The following is a 23,048-nucleotide window of genomic DNA, read 5'->3' on the forward strand; positions in this document are numbered from 1 at the left end:
AGCACAGCAGAGCGTCTGAAGGACTTGTTTTCCTTCCTGATAACATGAAGCAACCCAAATAATATCAATGGGCTGAGGCCAGAAAGCTTTACTGGGGAGGAAAATTAACCCAGCTGAATAAACATGGGTCAGCTTTGGCTATCGCCTCAGGTGAAATGTCTAGGTCACTTTGGCTGAAAATGATGGAATGAAATGGGTTAGACACCCAGGCCTTGGCTCCCCATTTGCCAGGCTCAGTTAGTCTTCACAGGCAAAACAAGCAGGGAATGTTTTCCTGCTGATCCACTGGGGTTAATGGGCTCTGGGAGGGCACAGAAGAGTGATGGAGCCTGAGGAAGGAAGGATAGAGATGGTCCATCCTCGGGGAGGACAGAGAGGAGGCAGAAAGGGAGCAGAGTGTTGTTGCAGCAGCAATGAGTTACTGCAGCACCATGCAACTGCGCCCCAATTCTCTGCACATTGGCAGAGAGGAATAATTGTGTTTTGAAAAGGCTAGTTTTAAAAGACACAATAAATTTCCTGACTGACACCTCCCTAATAAACGTGTATAAATTCCCTCGGATAACGTGCCACTCAGAGAATTACAGGCTGTGAGTGCCTGGGTAAGTTTTACTGCTTTGGTTTCAGTAGGCTGGCTAATGGCTGTGAAATTCCCTCCCAGCTCTTAGTTTGAGCACTGCATTCACAATTTAACAGCACTCAGATGTTTAGCTCCATGTTAGTGAAAAAAAGAGGCTACAGGGGCTCTGTGGTATGTTATACACCTTGATGGAGCTAGAGGGATGCCAGAAAGATCACTACATCGGCAAGACTGTAACCTTAAGTGAATAAATACATAGTACAGCTTCTCCAGCCAAAAAGCAGCTTTGAGCACCAGGAAGAATAAAGTCCTAATTCTGCAAAGATACTATCAGAAGGCACTGCAGCACCTATTGTTTCTATTCAAAAGCTCCTTCCCGTATCTTTGTCTCTTTTACTACATCAGTTTCAGGCTACTGAGAAATTCCTTGGTTCCCAAGTCAGGCTCAAGCCACTGTAACCCCTGGATGCACTTGAAAGCAGCTAATTCTGATTTGGTTTTTGTTCTATTATCTCACATTTCCTCCCTTGACCTCTTCAAGAGATACCATTCAAACACTCTGAAAAGAAGCTCTGACTTGCTAGTTACATAAACTTTCAAACAAAAGGCATGCATAATTAGATTGCCCAAATTTGTGCAGTAGCAGAAGCCTTGTTAACAGACAGCAGCCCTGGAAAGAAGCTTTCTCTTAACCAAAGCAAAACTACAGTGCTCTGAGGCTGAAATGCTGAGAACACTTGGACAGTACTTATCTACTACAGTCTTTAGATGACAAAATGCTGTTAATTAATGGACTCCAGAGAGTCTCCTTCATTTCTCTTTGTCTACAAGCAGATTTAAATAAAAACTTTTCTATCTCTGACCTGAACTCTCTTTTAGGGACCAATTCTGCATTGCATTTGCTATGGAGATGAACACCCAGCACATACATAGAATAAAATAGCCAGAGAGAAAAATAGGGTCATAGGGAATTCTTTCAGCACAGATCTACTCATTGTTCCTGTTTGTTATCCATGGCAGTGTATCACATGTCAGACAGCACTAGGTGTTGCACACATTTGCATAAAGCAAAACTAAAGCTCAGACAATGATGGGAATGCTCACTTGGTTGTTAGACAGCTTATGCTGCAGCTAAAGAGGCAAACACAAGCTCCAGGCAGATTATGGCTCCTCCAGACACATTCGTTGTTCAGTTCCTACAAAAGCCTGTGACCTGCTCCACAACGTGGGGCTACCCTGCTCACTGGGCTATGTGGCCATCATAGGGCGTGAGCAGCATCTCATGATGTTTCTTTGGGCACACAGATCATTTGTATCTTTCTGAATCTCTCCAAAGAGACATCAAGAGAAGCTGACACAATCCATGGGAGATAAGGACCTAGCTATTGTCTGATCACAGCTACAGTTTGGGATTGTGAAAGGCTCAAACAGCTTTGTTTAAAATCATGTCCTCTGCCATGAGAAATGAGGAGAATGGAAGAGAGAAAAATCATCCTGGAGAGCTCATCTCATCGGGAAGGACTCCAGTGGCCTTGCACAGGCACAGTGTGGTGTCTTCAGAGGGTTGAAGAGTGTGTTTGGTTCTGATCTTGCATCCCTCCAGGCACACAGCTTTGGTGTATTCTCTGTGAAAGCTGTGGGTGCACAAAGGAAGGAGTTGAAAGCACATCTGGGCCCAGGTGTGTGCAGGAACATAGAGGGGGTGTGTGTGTGTGTGTGTGTGTGTGTGCACAGAATGGTGGAGGAGCATGGCATCTGGGTGTTGCCCTGCAAGGATCCACCTGGAAGCAAGATGCCTACTCTGCCTCTATAGTCAAGGCAGTCTCTGGCTTTTGAGAATGATTATACAACTCTTAAATTAGACATTAGCTTAGCTACGTTGGATGCTTGGCAGTTGCAAAGGATGTGTCTACACTAATTTTCTGGTTTGGACCACAAGTGAGCTTTAGAAAAAGTGATTCTCCTGATCGGCTACGTGGAGCTTTCAATGGATCCATTCCTCCCAGCATCCTTCTCTGTATTTTAGGGGGAGTTTCAAGCAATCAAACAATTGTCAAATTTCAAAGCTTGACAAAGCAGCTGTTTGCCTCTCAGAAGGTAATACACTGTATTCTTCCTGAGGAACAGCCCTGAAGTCTAATTGATGAAGTCTGACCATGATAATAAAGGAGAATCTGGATCAGGGTGGCAGTGGCAGATGAAGTGAGGATGGATTTAGGCCCTCGTGCACTTCATGGCTTTTGAGCAGGTGCAGAGCTGACTGTTTCTCATGGAGATGCGATGAAGCCCAGGGTCACCAAAGCCCCAGTCCAGCTGACAGACTATTGAGCAGATCCCATCATTCCTTAACTGGGCCAAGGGCAGAGCTGGGAAGGAGAATTCGATTTGGACACTACAGACTGGTGAGGAATTATTGATTTCTCATTCTCTTTTATTTCTGGGTAGACATTTGTCACCCAGCCCTATTTTTTTGTTGGAAAAGAGGAATTTCAACAGATAATTCTCTGGAAGTTAAAAGAAAAATATTTTCATTTAAAAAAATTTCTTTGGGCTCAAAATATCACTGGAAATTAATCTACATTGAATAATAACTTCAATGTCAAAAGGCAATGGACGCTGAATTTTAGAATTTTTTTTTAAATCTGTGTGGGCTCCAGGCAAGTCCCCCTTCTTCTTTGTCAGAGGGAGGTGGTGCTGGAACTCTATATGAGTGCTCCACCTGTCTGCACCAAAGGATCGATCACCCTCTTGACCTCCATCAAAATGATTCGACTTTCTGCAAAAAGGCAAAGCAGGGCTTGCGCAAAGCAGGCTCCGCTGCCTCTCACTGAAGCATGCTGCTCTGGGCTCATCCTTTCTGGGGTTTGGATCAGAAATTCTATCTTGGCCACATGCCTTGGAAAACCATGTGTTTCTGGGAGAGAGATGTGGCATTGCTGACAGCTCCCAGACAGCCCTAGCCATGGTCCACATTCTCCTGGCTCTTCAGTGAGGCCGTCGTACACATACGTGTCATTGCTTTCGTCTACACTGACTACAAGCACCTAAGCAAAAGGGAGCAATCCTTCATTTGATATCAAATGGCATTTAACACAATGAGGTTTAGGGCAGCTTGCTTTGGGAAACGAAATTGTGCTCTGGTAAAGTGTGTAACAAAAAGGAGATCTGACCTAGGCAGGTTCTCACTAGAGGAACAGGGTGAACTCTGACTCCCTAGCCATAAAGGGAAGTAAAGTCCATGCCTTTTCTTTCTTGGTTTGTTCCCAGCATGATGATGTAGAAACTTCTCGTGGCCTAGTGAGACTCCTGCAGGGAGATGAAAACCATTTGGAGAGCAATTTGAGGAATGGAAGTGATTAACAGAACGTTTTGTGAAGGACATGAGAGTGTCCTCGTGAGCTTCTTCTCTTCGAGAGTCTTTGAAAGATCCCCCCTAGAATCCCATGTTTTGGCAAAATAAAGCTACAGTTCCTGTTCCCTTGTCCTGCTCGGAGATAGAGCCAGGGGAAACTGCCAGTCTCTCTTCTGCTGTTTTAGATATCCCATCTGATATACTGCCTGGAGAGCAGTTGTTCCTGGGCCCATCCTAGAGCTGTTCTGTTCCTGATCTTGCAGAAGCAAGGGAGAAGGAAAAGCACTGGGGAACTGGTGTAAAAATCTCTCTTAACTGACAAGTCAATGATTACTGAACTACTTACTCTTCCCACTTCTGACAGGGGTCACCATGTCTGATAGCCAAAGAGATTGGGGAATACTTGTAGCTGATAGCTCTCACTCTTACCTCAGGGAAGGAGAAAGCTGTGGCCACATTGTCACCGCTGGTTATTTCCATCTGTCCAGCTGCTCCAGTCAGCCTCGTTTACTGCTTTCCTTCATTGTTCTTTTTTAAGGTGTAACAGCTGAGCTGTGGAATGCTGTGGGTGTCTCTGGGCTGCTGCCACTTCCACTACATCAGGTGGGACCTGCAGGGTTGCATGAAGCCCCTGAAAGAAATCTATGAGTTTGTTTTCACCTCCCTGAGCAAATTTGCTACCAGTTGTGGTGCAGCAATCTCCACTTGGTGCTTCGACATGATGCCCTCTGAGATCTGGGAGAGAGGGGATCCTTCCCTCTCCTGCCAGTGCTCTATGTTAAACTGGAGGGCTGCAACATTATCACTGCCTCATCTCTCTCTATCCAGGTTACTGCTCATGCTATTAACACTTGGGACAGGAATGTGGGGGAGACCAAACTTACCAGAGACCTGTTGCACTCTCTCCTCACAGTCCCACCCTCCACTGCTTCCCTGCTCCCATCTCTCTTACTGGAGACCAGCCCACAGGCCCTAGCCTGGCAAGAGACTTTCTTGCTTGGTGCCTGCCCATTGACTTTCTCTGGCACCTCTTGAGTCCCTGTTGCCTTTCTGCCTCCCTGCAAAGGCCTGGCAGCCCCAAACCCTTGGCTCATCCCCATCAGCAAAGATGCTGAGGGGATTCCACTGTAGCCTCTCATAACAGGCTGCTCTTCTTCCCTCTGCCTTCTCCCTAATGCCTTGGGAAGCCATACACACTCCGCAAAGCCAAGCAGCCAACAGCAACCTCAAGCAAGACTTTTTGTGGCTGAAAGTATTTGCTGGAAGTGCCAGGGCTTCTGTTGGACACTTCAGTCTGTTCTCAGGCTGTCACAGAAGCTTCTGAACTTGGCAAAGTTCAGGCCCTTTCCTGCTTCAAACAGTCTTGGCAAAAACAATGTCTGACACTCGGGAGATTGATGTGGACTGGAAGAAAAAGGAGCAGTTAATGTAATTCTGCTCCTTAACCTCCTGTGACAAGGCTTACAGAGAAGGAAGGAAAAAAAAAAAAGGTGTGACAGGAAGAAAAGGAGGAAGTGGGAAATAGTTCAGCACTCTAATGAAGACTTATCAAAATGGCTCACACCTAGTCCCTGAATTCAAATTTCCAGAAATGAACACCAAGGGGCATGGTGTTGTTGTTCAAGACAGCCGAGGTTTTAATGCAAGATACCCACACTGGTACGTTTTTTTTGGTTGATATGTTTTTTCTCTTCTTTCGTCAAAGTTCAAGAAGCATGGTTCAAAAGGTCATACTTAGACCTTTTGCACTTCAGACCTTGGGGAAAATGTTCCTTCCCCTGGAGGAGGAAGGCTGTTTTTGTGACAAAATTAATTTTTTCTTCTGTGTGTCTATTAGAAACTGACTTTACAGAGAATATTATTTAAAATAGTTTGTGTAGAAGAGATTGCAGCCCTTTTTGTATTGCAACACACTGGAATACCTGAAATTCTTCTTAGGGTGTAGCAGCCTTTCCAAGATCTACTGAAAACCTCCTGGGATAAACCCATGGAAAGAACATCACACTCTCCAAGATACTGAGATGTCGCCCTCTTGTTCTCTCTGTCAGAGCTCTGTGTCCACCATGGCCCACCTTTTCAACTGTCACCCACTACTCAGGACAGGCTATAGGTCCCCCAGAAAATCCACAGGGAATCATCTCCCTCTTATGGTGCGATCCCGTACTACACTTGGGTGCTCCTCTCCCAGCTCCCCAGTGGTTGCTGGAGCGGGCAGGGGGGCAGGTAGGAGACACGGCAACAAAACCATAGCAAGAATGATCTAACATGGGGATGGGCTGAAAGAGCGGAGGAAAATGAGGGCAGGAAGGTGATGACGAGGTTGTTCGGTTTATGACTGAAATGGGAGGAGGCAATTGCCTGCAGCTGCTGAGGACTGGAACCAGCGAAGCAGAGCTCCCAAACCGTCTTTTCCATACCAAATCTAAACATATTCCTTCACCCTGAAGCCGTGCTGGCTGTCGCTGTGCTGGGGCACGTGATCCCTTCTCACGGATAAGGGCAAGTGGCACAGGTCTGTTTGCCCATCAGACAGGTGAGCACTAACCTGGCAGGACTCAGTGCTAAGGCTGGAGGTGTTGCCATCGACACTTAGTCTAAACTCTCACAAATTCTATATACCTCTTCTCGGCAAAGTTGCTCTGTCTGACAGAACTTGCAAGGCTCTGCCTGGCAAGGGGGGCTGCAGCTGAGACCAGGGAGGGCAAGGGCCAGGCAGGTTGCTGTGCCCACTGTCCCAGCTTGCAGCCCTGCTCTACCCAGTCATGATCACTAAGGCAGACCTTGTAGATCTCCACCTGATGTCTGCTCAGGGAAGAAGTCAACTAAGCTTGCCAAAACAATCCTTATAGCTGCAGGGAATGTAGGGAAGGCTGGGTCAGCGCTGGCCTGTTGGTGCAATGCCCATGTTGCCCCAGGGAGACCCAATTGCCTGTCCAGGAAGCACGGCAGCTCCCTCCTGGCTGCTTTTCTCTGGGAAAGCAGCTCTCCTTCTGCAGCACCTGGAGGGAAGCTGGTGTGTGCCCAGGTCCTGCCTAGGGACCCTTGCCCAAAAGACAGGGCTGCCTGTGTGTTCTGATGGTGTGTGCCCAGAGCCTCCAGCACGACAGTCCCATACCAGTCTTGTGCAGAGTTGCAGATGGTTTTCATCATTCATTTGATACATGGGAAACCTTCATGGAGCAATTTCTGCTACATCCATGCATCAGTCTTCAAAGAGGAATGCAGGAGCTTCCCTTTGTTGAAGTGACTGTCCTGAAGAGTTCAGGGCAACTGAGGAGGCCTCACATCATGATGAATATTCAAAGAGAAAAGCCAACCTGGATTAACAAGAATTCATAGTGAAACTGGTGACATTAATTTAAACAACCAAACTCTCTCCTGTTTGCTCTTCACACTCTGTGATTTTTATAGACCTCTCCAGGGCTTGACTGATTACTTTTAAGCCAGACTATTTGTGTCCAGTTGACACAAGTAGCACACAAAAATGCGGTGCAAGTGCAGTGCTCAGCAGCAGTCTGGGGGCGAGTGCACATGCAGGTGCCAGGGCCTCACACGCGTGGGGTGCATCCCCATCGCAGCTCATGGCAGAGGCACTGCCCTTCCACAGAGCTCCTCTCTGCTTTCCACCTCCTAACTACATCTCTGGCAGCTCAGCTAATGTGACGCTAATTAAATACACTAATAGCCAGGTGTTTATCCTTTGAGATGGATCTGGGAGGTATCCAGGGGTTGCTTCTTCTTCCAAGCAGTGCTGCTGGCTGGGACTGGACTTCACTGTCAGTGCCCGGTCCTTGTCTGTGTCTGCCCCTGGATTAAATAATTTTATGCACTACAGCAGGAGTTAAGGGGAAAAACCAAATACAGTTGAAGCTTGGTTTATACTTTGGCTTTGCTCATCCCTTCACAATCCCAACCTGAAGAGTGGCCCAGTGTTCCAGTGCTGCTCATTTTGTTGGGTTACATCCCTAACAGTGTGAAGGCTCTTGACCTTGCTCAACAAATCAGCAATAAAGTAAATGAGTTCCAAAGGATATCCCAATACACATGAGATCTTCTATTTACAGGTTTCCCCTAAATATTTCCCTCTTTGTAAAAATGAAAGCTGCAGTTTTCATGTATGAATTTACAAGCTAGGAACAGTAGCCTAGCTTCCAACTTCCCACTAACAGAGAGAGTGGGTCAGGAATAACTGTCTTCCAAACAGCTCAGGTATCTTCCTTCTAGACCTGCCAGGAGACACTGCACATGCTGCTGCACCAGTTTTGCTGATCTCTAGGTGAAATTCTCAGACCTAGAGACTTGTTAATCCCCACAAAACCAAGGCAGAAAGCAGGAGAAAGGTGTCTGTAAATCCTGGCTCCTCATTTTCAAGGATTACTCCAGACTCCCACTCCTATTCAGTAAAACACCAGCATTCACCACAGCATGTCCCCCATAGGAGAAAGACCCCTTGCCGCCTACCATTCCCTGCCTGCCCTTCATGTTGGGCTTAAATAGGGACTCTCACTTAGTCTCTCGTCTATTTGGTTTAACAAGGTACATCTCTAATTACACTCAAATTATAGGGAAAATGGGAAAAAAAATCTGAGATTTTATTTGCTGTTCTGAAGTAAGAGCCCCTGAGTGATGCTACCTACCATTAAAATGGTTGAAAATAAAACAGAGATTATGGAATTGAATGGATAGTTGTGGTACAGCAAGCAGAGGTAGACGTGTTCTACTGAAGTTGTAATTTAACATGGAAAGTATAGAAGAAAAAAAGGCTTAACAGAAGAGCAAGAAGGATACCTACTGCTGGGGGAGGTGGTGATGGAGAGGGAAGAAAAATACCTGTAAAAAGATTTTTGAAAATCACCAAGTATTTTGTTCACACTCAATGTCCTGTCCATGCTTCCAGTCCATAGATGTACAGGAGGACTCTGTCCCACCTGGAAGGAGCATTAGGATCATATAAGGTTATTATAAGCCCCCTCCAAAGTGGGCTCTTAATGGGCTACAGTGATGGCAGCTGTGTGCAGCACACTGGGGGCTGTAAGTGGCAAACTGTGTCTCCCAGCACCGGCTGCTCTGGGCTGTGGCAGCAGCCACATGGCATTGCTTCTGGCCACTGACTGGGTGACATTTCATTCAGGATAAATTACAAATATTAGAACAGTTTGGAATTCACAGTGTCATAAATGGGAAGGCCGGGGGGCCACTGCCGTCAGCCGCTCAACCTCCTGTTTAACATTGGCCATAAAATGGCAGCTGGGAACTCCTGCAGCCAGCCCAGCAATTTATGCCTGAGCAGGAGTGAATCTGTGAGAAAGACACTCTGTCTTCATTAAAATCCTGATGTGACAGAGAACGCATAAATCCTGAGATCTTCTAAAGGCTAATTACTCTCACAAAATTCATACCTTATTCTCAGTTTGGGTTTGCTCCTCCCCACAGGGTTCCTTACCTGCATTATTCTCAAAGCTCCCCTCCAAAAACCAAACTGCGCATTTTGTTGTACTCACTGGTGTTTGACAGCCCTGAGGACCAATGTTTATGAACTAGATTCACAAATTACCCTGAGCAAACAAGTAGGGGCATAGAATCAACCACAGGTTTTGGAAATACCAAAATATTCAGGACCTTTATCAAATGTATTTTATACAAATGATTCACTGAGCCTTCATCTAAAAGAGGTCAGGGGGCACTTGTGCCCCCACTAAGGGCGCACAGGGAAAAACAAGAAGGAGAGGGTGAAATGAGTGAGAAGATTGACCCAGAGATGCTAAGGAGAAGACTGGTGACAGTGTGACAAGCCTCACTGGGGACTGAGGACAAAAAGACAAAAAAAAAGAAAAAAAAGGCACATTTTGGGAAGCATGAGTGTTGCATGAAAGATGAAGAAAAGGGGTTTGAAATACAGGTACCAATAGGTGACACCTATAGGTGGGGGGACGTCTGTGCCGGGAGCGGGGCTGGAGTGAAGGCCAGGAAGCTGCTCTCAGCCACCATGCTGGGAGCAGGCAGGTTAAGGAGGAGCTGCCAGCCAGCAAGGCACCAGAGAGCACCCGGAGGGCAGGGAACTGGCTAGTTTCTCCACCTTCACACCAGGCAGAGCCTGACCTCTCATTCCCACGGCAACCCTAACCCGGCTGCATCTCACCGAGGCAGATGAAGGCATTAATTTCACAGCAAAGTCAGCCATCTCAGACCCTCGGCACGCGCGATGCAGCCGGGTTCAGGTTGCTGGGGGAACCATAACTTTTTAATCACACTGCATTAAGGGTTTTATTACTCTGCATATTTGTAAGGGTTGGTTTATTCAGATCCAGAGAGAGAGAGAGCGGAACAGAGAGATTTGCTGGTTTTACTTTCAGATTACCCCAGGTTTTTCCCTACATGGATGCAGGGTGCAGGTGACTGGGGTACCACTGCTGAGGGCAGATGGGATGCAAAATAGTCACAGCACGTGCAAGCAACATAGCAACCAGAGGTGCTATAGAGAGAACTGTGAAGTATGTGAAGGAGGGAGTTCATAGAGGTGGCAGATCAGTGTCTAATATAATACATAATATTTCCATGGATTTTCAGTGAAAAGGCTGCTGGGACAAATTTTATTAGGGTGTTTTACATAAATTGCTGCTATAAACATTTCAACAACAGAAAAGAATGACAATTGAAGGAGAAAAAGGAAAGCTCAATGAGCTACTTTATGGAAATACTGGGGAACAAATGCAACCCAGAAGAGAAGTTTTTCTGCCCTTGAGGGCCTTTGCACACCCCTATTATTCTCCCTCCTGGCCTGTACAGCCTTGCTCAAAAACCTGTTTGGAGAGCTTTTGGAAAAACATCAACACTAGTCTGTGTTTGAATCAGCTGGAAAAAATGACCGTTCCAAAACATTTGGAAAAGCACAAAAATGACCTAAAGAAACTTCTTGGAGGTTGTCCTGGACTCAGAGCTCAGATAGATTTGTTCCCTCAGATTTAACTGCAGTGCTTTAATGTGTCCTTCCAAACTCTTACCCCATTGACTTCAGTATATTTGGGCTTCTTGCTGAGCTGCTTGGCCCATTGGACTAGCTGGAATGGGAGGTGTGGGATGCCAGAGCCAGGCATCTCCTCCTTCAGCCCTGGAGAGGTGCTGTGAGGCTGTGTACAGCCCACAAAGGGTGAGTGATTTGGCTGCCCCTGCCAAATCTTACAAACAGATGAGTTCATGCCAAGGAAAGTCCCCTCTGAAAGTAGCAGGAAAACTAAAAACTGTCAGCTTTGTGCCCCATGCTTTGGAAAATCCCTTCCAGCACTCTAGTCATCACAAGTTCCATCCCAGACAAGCTAAGCAGCTGGCTGTGCCTCAGCCCAGCTGCTGATGCCAGCCCCATCTGTGGTGATCATGCATCAGGATAGAAACCAAATCTATATAGCTCCCTTCCTGCACTGGCTGCTTTGAGAGGGCTGTGGGCACAGAAACACCAGAGCCTCCGCAGGGACTAAGAGCTGGTTTGTTTATTCCAGTGAAATAATTACTGGGAAGAGAAGTCAAGCCCAGGAGCTAGTAGCACGTGTACCACAGTGGGTTGCACAGATTGGGGTGCTCCCACTGCTCATGTTTGTCCTCTTCTCCATCTGCTCTCCTTTCTGTCTCTGCCAGCTATTCTACAGCTCCCCAGCCCCTTCCCACTCCCTCCAGCGATGCCCAAGCTCTTGGTCGTACCAGCAGCAGGAGCTGTGGTACCAGCAGCAAGTGCCCCAGGAGTTCCGGCACCGTTGCCTCTCTTGTCCCCTCTTCTAATGCTGCCAGCCCAGTATCTCCTCTCACTTTACCCCAGTGCTGATTTTTAATTTTTGAAGATTTTGGGCTTTGACCATCAGGGCAATGAACGGGCACATGATTTCACACCAAAAGGCTCCAGCTGTACTGGGCGAGCTGCCATGCAGCTGGACTGAGGGGGACGAGTGCAGCATGTTTGCCAGGCTGCAGCCGCAGAGTGACCTGCACATGGTGGCCCAGGGACAGCTGCCTCCCACTATGTGAGACAGCATGTTGTAGAAGAGCAGTCACTCTTGGTCAAACCAAATGTCCATCTGACCCCACAGCTTGTCCCTACAGGAGCAGATGCCATGGGAGGAGGGTGAGGACACAGTGAACCCATTGCAGCACCTTCCTAACCTCTCCTCCTCACCCCTGAGGATCCAAGGGACCTCCTGGGCCAGAGGCCTCTCTGTAGGCAATAGAATTTAAATTATTTTCCTTTCATGATTTTTTCCTGCCATGTTTTGAAGCTGTGACTGGCACTTGACAGGCTCCCATGGCAGACCCCCACTGTGTAATGACGTGGTGTGAAACCACCTCTCCATTTTAAAGCTGCTGCCTCCTGCTTTTGCTCCATGCCTTCAAAGTGTTGGCTGGGAAAAGGCAATGAACAGTCATGGCCTATTTGCCGTCCCCAGGCCTCTTCTATCACCTCTTCAATTGAGGAACACTACTTTTCCTGATACTGCAACTGCTCGACAACTTCAACTAGAAAAGCTTTCTGGCTGTATGGGGCAGGCTGTCACACTTGGCGCCCTTTCTACAGTCACTGTCAATGCTGTGATGCCTTTATTTTTTCAGTGTCCTTTTCCACACAGCTAGTAATTTAGAAGCACACAAGATATTTTTAGACCTAACTTAGAAGTGCTTCAGGTCTGCAATTGGGTGACTCAGCTGCCAGTGTTATTTACTTTAGTTTTACATTCAAACTGGGCAATTACAGCCCTGAGCAGCTATTTAGAGACCATATTTCCTTGTCATGCTGTCAGAGTTTGCATGCAGCATTGTCTGTAAAGCACTTTGCACACCCAGGTACATGTCTGAAGGTTTTCTAAAGCAGGTGGAGAATAAAGCCCTGGGCTGTCACATCTCTTTCCTCTATCTGCTTGTAAAACCACCTTCCTGTGCCCTTCGTGACACCGCCTTATTGCCAGATGATCCTGCACGGTCTGCTGGGGACGCTCTCCAAGATGACAGCTCGCGAAGGATTGCTGCAGGATTTGGGTCACGGTCGGAGCGTAAGGTGGCATTTTCTCCCTAATGAAAGTCTCTCTCACAGCTTTTTCCTTTCAGAGGAAGAAATCTCCACAGATCACAGAGCCATTTGTACTGGTTTAATGATGCTCAAGACATTTATCCTGGGGAAGAGTTCTGCCTGAGCTCCCTGTTTACTTCAAACCCACTTATTTATAACATCCTTTCCTTCAGTTCTTGAATCCTTCACCTGCACGAACATCTCCTCTAGATCATCTTTATTGAATACAGTTAAGTGTAGCTCATGGAGTTATTGAATTACAGGCATGAACTTACCAAAATGAGATAAATCACTCGCATATTAGCCTCTCTCTATTAAACACATCTCACCCCGAGGCATTTTTCCATAAAACAGATACCATATATCAAGTGTTTGAATATTTGAAGCAGTTAAGGCAGGCTTCTCCCAGCAAGAAGGCACACAACAGGAATGCAGCAGCCCTCTCTGAAGGAAGCTTTACTGCCTAAAATATTTATTAGAAATAACACCCTCTGTGTGAGGCTTGAAGGGTAAGAGCTTGAGATGGAGTCTGAGCTACATTTGCTCATATCAGTTTCTCTTCCATGCGGTGTACCACCACCCATCCCTGACATCTGCCTTTGCCCAGTCCCTGGCACAGGAGGGACAGTGCCCTTCCTGGGGTCACTCACCAATGTGCCCCTGCCAGGCACCAGCTTTGCCCCCACAAATCGCCAGTTTGAGAAAGATGTTTTGTCTTTGAGAGATAGTTGAGCTTGATTTGGGCAGAGGCAGCAATAGGAAATGTTCATGCCATTGGGGGTGGAAAAGGGACTTGGCTGTGTGCTCAGCCCCTGGCATGGGGGAAGCAGAGGTTCCTGTACTGCCCAGTACCAAACCACACCACCTCCTTGCATGTCCTGCAGCACACTCGGATTCACACCCCTCCCAAATATCTCCAGACCACTGGTTTGCCTTTTTCTCTAGGTAGTTTTCTTTCTGACACTCCTTTTAACTTCTCTCACCATGGTCTCACCTTTGGTATTTTTACAGTCAGTGTCATATCCACATATTTCCATCCCTGCCTTGTAGTTTGACAGGTCTCAGATTTTTGGTGGATTTTTCCCCCTCTTGCATCACCCTATCTCACTTGGAAGCCTGAAAGGCTTTGATGATGGCTTATTGGCAGGATCCTGAACCCAAACTGCATCTGCTCCAAGCCACTGATGCCGTAAGAATTTTCAGATAAAAAGATTCACTGAAATATCAAGAAGGGAAAAAGAGATATACATACATACAACAATCTGCCTGATACATCACCATGATCAGTAACCACTTAGGACACGCACATGCTCTGGATCCTTGCTACTTATGCACAGGATTTTTTTCTGAATAACTCTTGGATATTAATTAACATTTTATAAATAATTAGCATAATCAATATTTTAAATCCTGGCATTGTTAAGGATTACACAAGGATTGCTAAGGATCGACACAGGTGTATTTGTAACCTCAGGAAGTATAAACTACCCTGCTTAAGTACTACTATTTAAAGTGTAGTATTCAAGGCAAATAATTTTTACAATTAATTAATTAGGTTTCCAGACAGTTAAACCTAATTTTCAGTGTAGATGTTTAACTTTTTTCTCTGGAAATACCTTTAATTAAGGAATAAACTGCAAATTCAATAACAGGGATGACATCTATACATTCTAGAGTCCTCTGTCTGCAGAAGGGGCTTTCCTTCCCCATTTTGCAATATTCTGTTTCCACTGTGGTGGAAACAAAAGATGCACCATCCCTTTTCCTGCCTGTGGCCCTGCACTCTTCAGGACTCCTCTCAAAAACATGAAACCGCACAAGCAGCACTTCTGGCTGCAGCACCCCTGAGCCGTGCACAACACCCTCAGCCACTGCCCATGGGTGTGGGTGTACAATGTGCTGAAATCAAACTGGGGGGGAACTCCCCTTTTATGACCTTTTATTCAAACTGCAGGTTTATGACACATTATACCCACTTCGTCTTCCAAACCCAGATTCCAGCTTGGATTTTCTCCATTCCTTCAGGGTATGTGTACGTTCCTGGTTTACAGACACTGCATGGTGCAGCATAGGTTACTCCATTAAGACATAAACCTCTGTGATAGTGTTTCTTCTCATTGCCAGTGAATTGGATGTCACACTTTTTATTTTCTGCTAAAAAGAACCCAAATAGACAAATATGACAGACAAGCTTTCATGGTAACATTTTATGGTGATCAATTTTCTCTGTCTTCTTTCCTAGTGGAAGCTAAAATCACTCTCAGAGCCATTTCCCACTCTATAGCATCTTAACCAAAATGATCCATCTCCTATAAACACAACACAGCACGTGGTTTATCAGAGCAGCAGTTTGGCACCTGTGTCACCAGCTTCCCCCCATGACTTCACAATCACTGTACACACATTTGGGGTGTTGCACTCAACAGAATTTGGCAGTTGAGGGCACACAATAAATCCTGCTAAGAAAAGGATTGCAGCTCCCAGCAAACACTTAAAGTTCAGCACCGTGAGGAACCAGGTGCTGTGTGAGTCAGCTGGAGGCCATCAGCTGGTCTTCTCCTCCAGCCGCACTTTGGGCCATTAGATCTGCCTTGGAGCAGCCACACATTCTGCAACTTTTCAGTTGGAGAAAAGGTGGTTTTCCAGCAGACTGCCCCTTCTGATAGCGGGTCCCCGCAGTACCTCGAGCTATCGCCATCCTGCTGAGCCCCGAGGTGCAGACCAGCCAGCATGACTGAGCAGCACCTTGCTGCCTGCAGACACCACCTTTCCTCCTCCCCTCAGACCCAACCAGCAATGCCTGTGCCTCCTGGGGAGCCAGAGAAGTGTGTGATTGCAAATGACAGCTTCACCTCTTCACCCACTGAGCAAGGGCTGGATGAGATCTCATCAAGCAGCTGCTCATCAGCCCCAGGCACCAACTGCCCATCACTCAGGAGGCACATGCTGCTCTGTGTCACAAGTCCCCGTGGAGCTCTCCCAGCAGGGCCTCCAAGGAAACTGAGGGGATTTTCAAACCAGCTGGTTTTGTCTGGTGTGCAAGTGAATTGCGTGGCTATCTTAAATACCTGCATGGCTGGAAGTAGTGGAACATATATTAGGATACAGGGATTAATACAGGGATTTTCAAGTTCCTGAGTTGGGATGTCATACTCCTTTCAACTTTTCCTGATCTTCTGAAAGTAAGGTGGAGCAGAAAGCCAGGGCAAAGCCTGAAGCCTGTGCATAGAGGACATCAGGAGTGCCCGAGCTGTGTATGGGCTGTCTGCACTGAGGTGAGCACACCTCAAAGCACACACTCACCACAGCGATCATTCCTGGCATCCAAACACAGGATTTATCCCCAAAGAATCCTTCTCCACAGCTTGCTGGGTATGTCCATATTCTGATCTACAGGAACATAAGGCTCAAGCAGGTGTGAAGAATGCCGAACTATTTATTCCCTTGTCTTCCCTACCCAGTTAACAGGAAGAACTCGCTAAAGTAGCGAGCTTGACTGGTGTAGGAAGCTTCACAGGTCCCTATGTATCTAGCGAGAAACACTATATACAGAAATAGAATTTCAATTTAAAAAGTTGATCAATAAGAGCAGCTCTATGCACACCTGGCCAGCATCTCGTGGGAAGACCAGCCAATGGATACTAAAGGCAACTCTGGATAAACTGGAAACACAAATGTAGGACATGGTGAGATTTTGGCACAGTGGGTCAGAGAAGGAACAAGGTCCCATGAAAGACTGGAGCGATATTTACACCTCAGGGCAAGACAATACCTGTTTGCCTTCTCATAGAGTGCCTTTGAAACAGCCATAACTGCGAGCCCTCCAAAAGCTCAAGTACTTTTCAGCTCTGTCTCAGCACTCCTGCAAGCACCGTCCTTATATAAATGCCTACTTTATCTCTCTCCCTCCCTGTCAGCCGGCTGCATTTCTGATGTAGCTAGTGGGGTGACAGAGAGGCTGCCACTCTTCAAACACTGTTGGCAATGCATTGTACAAGTGCTAAGCTCCCACAAATATTAAACGAAGGCTTGCTCCAAGGATATGGCAGCTTTCCCACATCCCAGGCTGAGCAAATGTAAACATTTCCCAAAAGCACATGCTGTAAAGGCTATTCCTTGGTGTTTCTGTGGGCACAGGGTTATGTGCCAAGATGTGCTGGGTGGGTTAAATAATAAGCATTCCTGCACTAGCCCTTTCACCATCTCCCCTGGCTCAGTTGGCATACCCAGTCCACCTAAGTAGGACCAGAAAAGCAAAAGGATCGTTAAACTCAGTGTGAGAGCCAAGGAAAGACACCCTAATCCTGGCAGGCTGAAAAGTGACTTTCAAAATTTTGTGATATGAGAGCTTTCAGAGGAGTGATGGAGCTTGTCCAGATTCCCATCCTGGGCTGGAACTGGTATGCATCACCCCAGAGCAATGGCTTCACTAATGTCAGTGCTAGTGCCTAGCCCTACAGCACACGATCCCTGTAAGTACAGTCCACTGGAGATGGCTCCTGCCATCCCTGAAGCCAGGCACCAAGACAAAAGCTGGTTGAAATCCTCGAGGAGGGTAACTTATCACAAGAGCCCTTGCGATGGAAGCAGCAGCAGCTTTGTTTCTGTTTTGCTTTCAAAGAGTAAGCACCTTTTTCTCAATCTCTCCTACTACTGGAGCACAGTTTGTACATCCCATCACTCAGACATCTGACAAATTATTTCACAGTGTTCTTTATCCATAGCTATGACAGGCAAATTACACCAAATTAAGCTCATCTACCTTGGTCTCAAGGGATGCTGGCTGTTAAACTGTCTCAGAACTGGCAGTCTGAAGCACTGTCACCACTCAGCTTACAGAAAGATGCTGAGACGGCTGCACTACCCAACAAAAAAAGGCTGCTCTGTTCAGAGGAGGAACTAAAACAGGGTGTAGGGAGCACCACATTACTCATTCCTTCTGCAGAAATGAGAATCATGTTAACAACGGCAACAATATTTACTCCAAAATGGCAGGTCTGCAACTTCACCATGAGCTCCAAGAAATAATCTATTTCTTTCTTTCCTCACAAACAGTAAGTACTATGAGATCCTGCAGGCTTCATTACCCCTCTTGGTGGCAGCCAAACTGCCTAACCACGCCCAGAGAATCATTAACAGCCACCACATAGGAAAGGCAGATCATGGCTTGCCTTTTAGTGAAGGCAGGATGGGTTTGAAGGAGGTACAACAGGAGCACCTTATTGTTCGAAGAGCAATTTCAGGAAGAAGCTGATGGACATAAGTAATTTCTTCTTCTAAAACCTTTGCTTGCCACTGACTTCAACCCTTGATCTCCCTAACTGCCACCTCTGCAGGCAAGAGACCTACGACAAAGTGAAAACAATAGAAACAGATTCCAAGATCCTTTTTGACCAAGCTTAAGGCCATTTTACATGACATGGTCAACTCTTGCATGCTTTGCTCACACTCCACTGGTTTCAATTGGCAAGCTGACACCACTTCCCATACAATAACATCCTAATGATTAGAAATGGTAACATTCTAATGATCAGTGTCAGAAATATGTTGCTCCATGCTGCTAAGAAAGCTCTGTGCACCGCTGCCATGGACACAGTAGCTGACAAGACGCTTGGGACTAGCGCTGCTGCTGACCCTCACCAAAGAAATACAGAGGAACTTGCTCCTTTCTTTTGGGGAAGCCCATCTAGCACAAATGAGATGCCAAGGGCTCCAATACTGTTTGAACAGGCAAATGGCACCTACCCACCTCCTGCATTAAGTATCTCCCCAGTGAAAGCAAAGCATGGAAAACATAAACCCCATAAAAATTATGTGTTGCACACAGAAAGTGAAAAGCAATTTTGAGGCATGTCTTCTGCCCAGGCCTGCCACTCCAGCTGCCCGAGCAGTTTGCTACTTACAGATGAATCACCCCAGATCCAGAAGAGACTGTGCCCAGCAGTGGCTTCAGAACGAAGGAATCATAGAATCTCCTGAGTTGGAAGGAACCCACAAGGATCATCAAAGTTCACCTCCTGGCCTGCTCAGGACAGCCCCAAGAATCACACCGTGTGTCTGAGAATGTTGTTCAAATACTTCTTGAACTGGTCAAGCTTGGTGCTATGACCACTTCCCTGGGGAGCCTGTTCCAGTGCCCAACCACCCTCTGGTTGAACCTTTTCCTAATATCCAGCCTAAACATCCCCTGAAAAAGGATGCTAAAAGAAAGCCTGAACAATGACCTACGTCTTAGCTGGACATTGCTTGGGCAGTGCCATGGGCAATTCAGTGAGTTCATTGAGTATTTTCCAATTTATATATATGCACAGAAAAAGAACAGGACAGAACCAGTCTCCTATTTCTTCCTTCAGACTGCTCCTCCCATCATTAATGCTGAAAATCCCTCTTCAACAGGGATCACTGCAGAAGTTTTTATTTCCTCTCAAAGTAGCTGGGTCTTGATCAAGTATGACAAATGCAGAGCTGCCATGGGCCAAGCTTGCTGGGAGGGCCAAGTTTAAGGTGCAATAGCACATTGATCCTCACGATCAAGTTAAGCTTGTAGCCCATTTTCAACATAAGCCTACTCAAAAGCAATTTGTTCTTTAAGCAGAGTTAACAAAGACAGGCTCCCAGACTCCAGCTATTTGAAATGCACTCAGATGGGTCCAGATAATTGTTAGTGAAAAAGGAAAAAACTCTGAAGTTCTTGAATCCAGTAACAAAAACACTGAGCCCGACGAGGGAAGAGGCACGGCTCACACACCGACTGCTGCTGCCCTCTCCTCACGGGAATTTGTGACTCTTCTACTAAATGTTCTCAAAGGTGCTTTCTTCTTCCTCCCCTTTCTGTCACCCTCATGTAAAACCCACATTAAGAGCATAACAGGAACAGGATTAATGTATCTTTTTTTTTTTTAAAAACAGTTCAGGAAAGTAATTTAGAGCCTTGCTCTCAGTATTCCTAAAGCCAGTATTAAAAATCTTACTTAATGCAGAATATAATCTATAATTATCATGAATATGACAAGATTGATTTTATCTGCAATAAATATATAATCATATCCTGTCTTGAAGGTACCAGAGGTTATACTAAGCATTGAAAAACCTTTTCTTTCCACAGTCCTACAGAAAGAAATGTCAGATTCCTTCTACCACATGACCAGCTGACTCAGACATCAGTACAAGTCAAATACTAAGATTTTACTTCCCTGTAGGATCTGTTTGTTGATGTAATCTGCAGTACATCTACTAAAAACAGGAATATGAATTAATGAAATTACTGAGAGTAGTAGGCTATTCAGAGCTAAATGCAGAGTATAATGTAGTTTTATATATTTAGTTGATAAGTTGCATCTTCATCTCAAATAATTTAATAGGAAAATTAAATTCAAGTGTAAACTAATGGCAAGAGCCCTTTTTGTCAGCTGGATGCATTTCCCTTTGCAAAAATGAAATTAAAGCCAGCCTGCTACTTTTAAACAAAGCACTGGAGACATCACAATATACTATAAAGTCTGCTTTAATATGAATAATATTACCTATTATGCATTAATATGAATATGCATCAATAGGAAACAAAAAAATCTGAGCCAATAGCAGCTTAGCCAAAGAAAAGTTACTCTTGTCACCATTTGAGTACCTGGGAACAGTCAAGAGGTATTAAACAGGCAAGCTTAAAGCCTGTATATATATAAATTAAGGACAAAAAAATAAAAATGCTTTCACTTGAAAAGCAAACCAAAAAGAAGTTTAAGGTACTGTCACCTATATATCCATTTGTTCCATAAACTGAGGAAAGCCAGATTTTGACACCACATACCAAAATTAAGTGGATCACACACTATCCCTAAAGCAGCATAATCTCTGCACTCAGATTTATTTTTTCTTTCAGTCTCCTGTTTTAAGCCTCCTGAATACTTTCAGCTGTACTCCATCCACTCATATAATTATATCTCCACCTCAAAAATGGTTTGCCTTTCAGGCTGGCTAACGATTTGCTTTTTCTTTTGCCCCCCGTCAGCATCTCAGTGCATCTGAATCAATCACGCTAGTCAATATTCACACTGCATGAAGCACTGGCAGAAAAAAATCCTGTGTATGTTGCATATATATTTATGTCATAAAATCATGGTATGGTATTAGGCCAGTCTTCGCGAACGAAGATTTTGGGAAAGGTCTTTTACCTTTCAAGCCTGCGCAATGGATTTTTTAGGTGAGACACAGCCTGCGCTGAACTGAGCCCACCCTTTAATCCTAAGGTTCATCTGCCGGGGCCAAGCAAGCTTGGACAATGGCAGTGAGGTCCTCAGGACACAGGTTTGTTTAGAGTGACCTTCTCATAGATGGATGGCCTCACAGGGCTAACGAGCTCCATCTGCCCGGAGGGACTGGGAATCGAACCTGGGTCGCAGCGGTGAGAGTCCCGCATGCTAACCACTAGGCCACCAGGGGTCCCGTGGTATTAGATTCCACAATAAGAATGAGTTACAGAAACCTCAGAAGAACTATCCAGACAGGAGTGTCTCAAGATTTTGTAGATGAAAAGGAGCTGTCTGATCTAGGAAATGTAGCTAGTAATAAACCCACTTTTCATGTATTTCCAGCTGATCAGCTACATGTACAGAACAAGAGTAATGACACTTTTTTCTGCTATTTAAAAGAAAAATTGTCCTTCTCAGCAGTTAACAGAAGCCTGCCCTGCAAGAAAAATTCCTGTTGGATGGTGTTTCTCAGGACACAACCTGATACAGATGCATGGATGGGGGAGTGGGGTGTTGTTGCTGATAAAAAGGAATACATGCAAAGGGCATATGCAGATTTATGAAAAATAAATTTATTACATAACACCTTGTTTTAACAATGTTTGATTTTTTTTTTACTCAGAATACTTGTGTCATTCATGTAAAATAGTTTGATACAGTACATTGTATGTAAGTTTTTCCTCATAAATTCTAAGGCTCTCCTAACAGCTTGTTCCTCTGCAGTAGGAATGGCACCCCTAAACAACGTGCGAACATTTTAAAAAATAATTAACCGAACAAAATTTAAAATCCACTACACCAAGCTGGTTCTCAAAAATCATGACAAAATATCTGAATGGTTGCCACACCTTTTTAGGAAATATCACTCATGCTTTTTTAATCCCAAAGCATGCTCACAAATCATTAACACCAACAGGAAAAAAATAAAACACTGTCTATGACAATCATTTTAGTTTGTTTGCTGAACCAAACATGTTTATATCAATGACAACATACTTATTTTACTATCAAATAGCAGCTTTAATACCAGTCAAGTCATAGATTTTAAAACAAAACCAAAAACTTATGTTGGAAATTAATCTTTGGGACGTTTGTAATTGCTGGGAAAAAATGCAAACACTTTCATGTTCTTAAAAAAATCTCATTGTAGCAATTGTGTCAGTCATAAAACATTGATCTAGGTGGAAAATGAACCAACCCACAAAAGTCACTAAAAATAAACGTCTATCAAAACTGTCTGAGAGTTACAGTTAGTTTGCTTTTTTGCCATGGTAACATATACTGTATGCTTCAAGTACCAGTTCAAAGATGTTGTGTACTATTTGTCAGATAAAGTTGTTACATCAAGAGAATTCACCACATACGACAACAAAAATGCTTGCCCCTAGCACATTTCACAGCTTCAACTGCTACAGACTGTCACTGAAAAAAATGCATCGGTCAGCCTGAACCATGTCAAGTAAACTACAGAAGTAGCATATCCACAACACAAACTGTGCTAGCACTTTCTTTTCAAGTCTAACCCCAAAACCAGGTACAATTCAGGAGCCACTACTCCGCTCTGTGGCAGGGGGTGGATCGTGGTGGTCAGACAGGTTGGAGGTGTGGTTGTACAGTACATTCTCGTGGCCCAAGCCGGGTTCCAGGCAGGCACAGCTGCGCGGCTGGTCCTGCAGCATTAGCAACAGTGCATTGACGTCATCAGGGTGCAGCTCAGTACCGGTGAGTCTGATGCGAGTACTGTGGCGGCTGCTGGGAGGTAGCTGAATATCCCATGCTGCTCTGTGGCTGTGATGTGCTTGGTCCGGGGTTGGGGTAGGCAGC

The 23,048-nt window shown here is 45.4% G+C and overlaps 1 protein-coding gene across 2 annotated transcripts in view; it reads right to left on the minus strand.

Annotated features, from left to right (window-relative positions):
- Window positions 1-21,774: 21,774 nt before the first annotated feature.
- CDK8 (cyclin dependent kinase 8) overlaps window positions 21,775-23,048 on the minus strand; it is a 73,689-nt gene continuing 72,415 nt past the window's right edge. For both annotated transcript variants that reach the window (XM_027677847.1, XM_027677846.1), the window contains exon 14: window positions 21,775-23,048. This exon is cut by the window's right edge and continues 10 nt beyond it. In XM_027677847.1, the coding sequence (XP_027533648.1) occupies window positions 22,938-23,048 (111 nt within the window). In that variant the 3' untranslated portion in view covers window positions 21,775-22,937.

Source organism: Neopelma chrysocephalum, unplaced genomic scaffold, assembly GCF_003984885.1.
Source record: "Neopelma chrysocephalum unplaced genomic scaffold, ASM398488v2 Primary Assembly neopelma1_43, whole genome shotgun sequence".
In the NCBI taxonomy this organism is placed as follows: domain Eukaryota; kingdom Metazoa; phylum Chordata; class Aves; order Passeriformes; family Pipridae; genus Neopelma; species Neopelma chrysocephalum.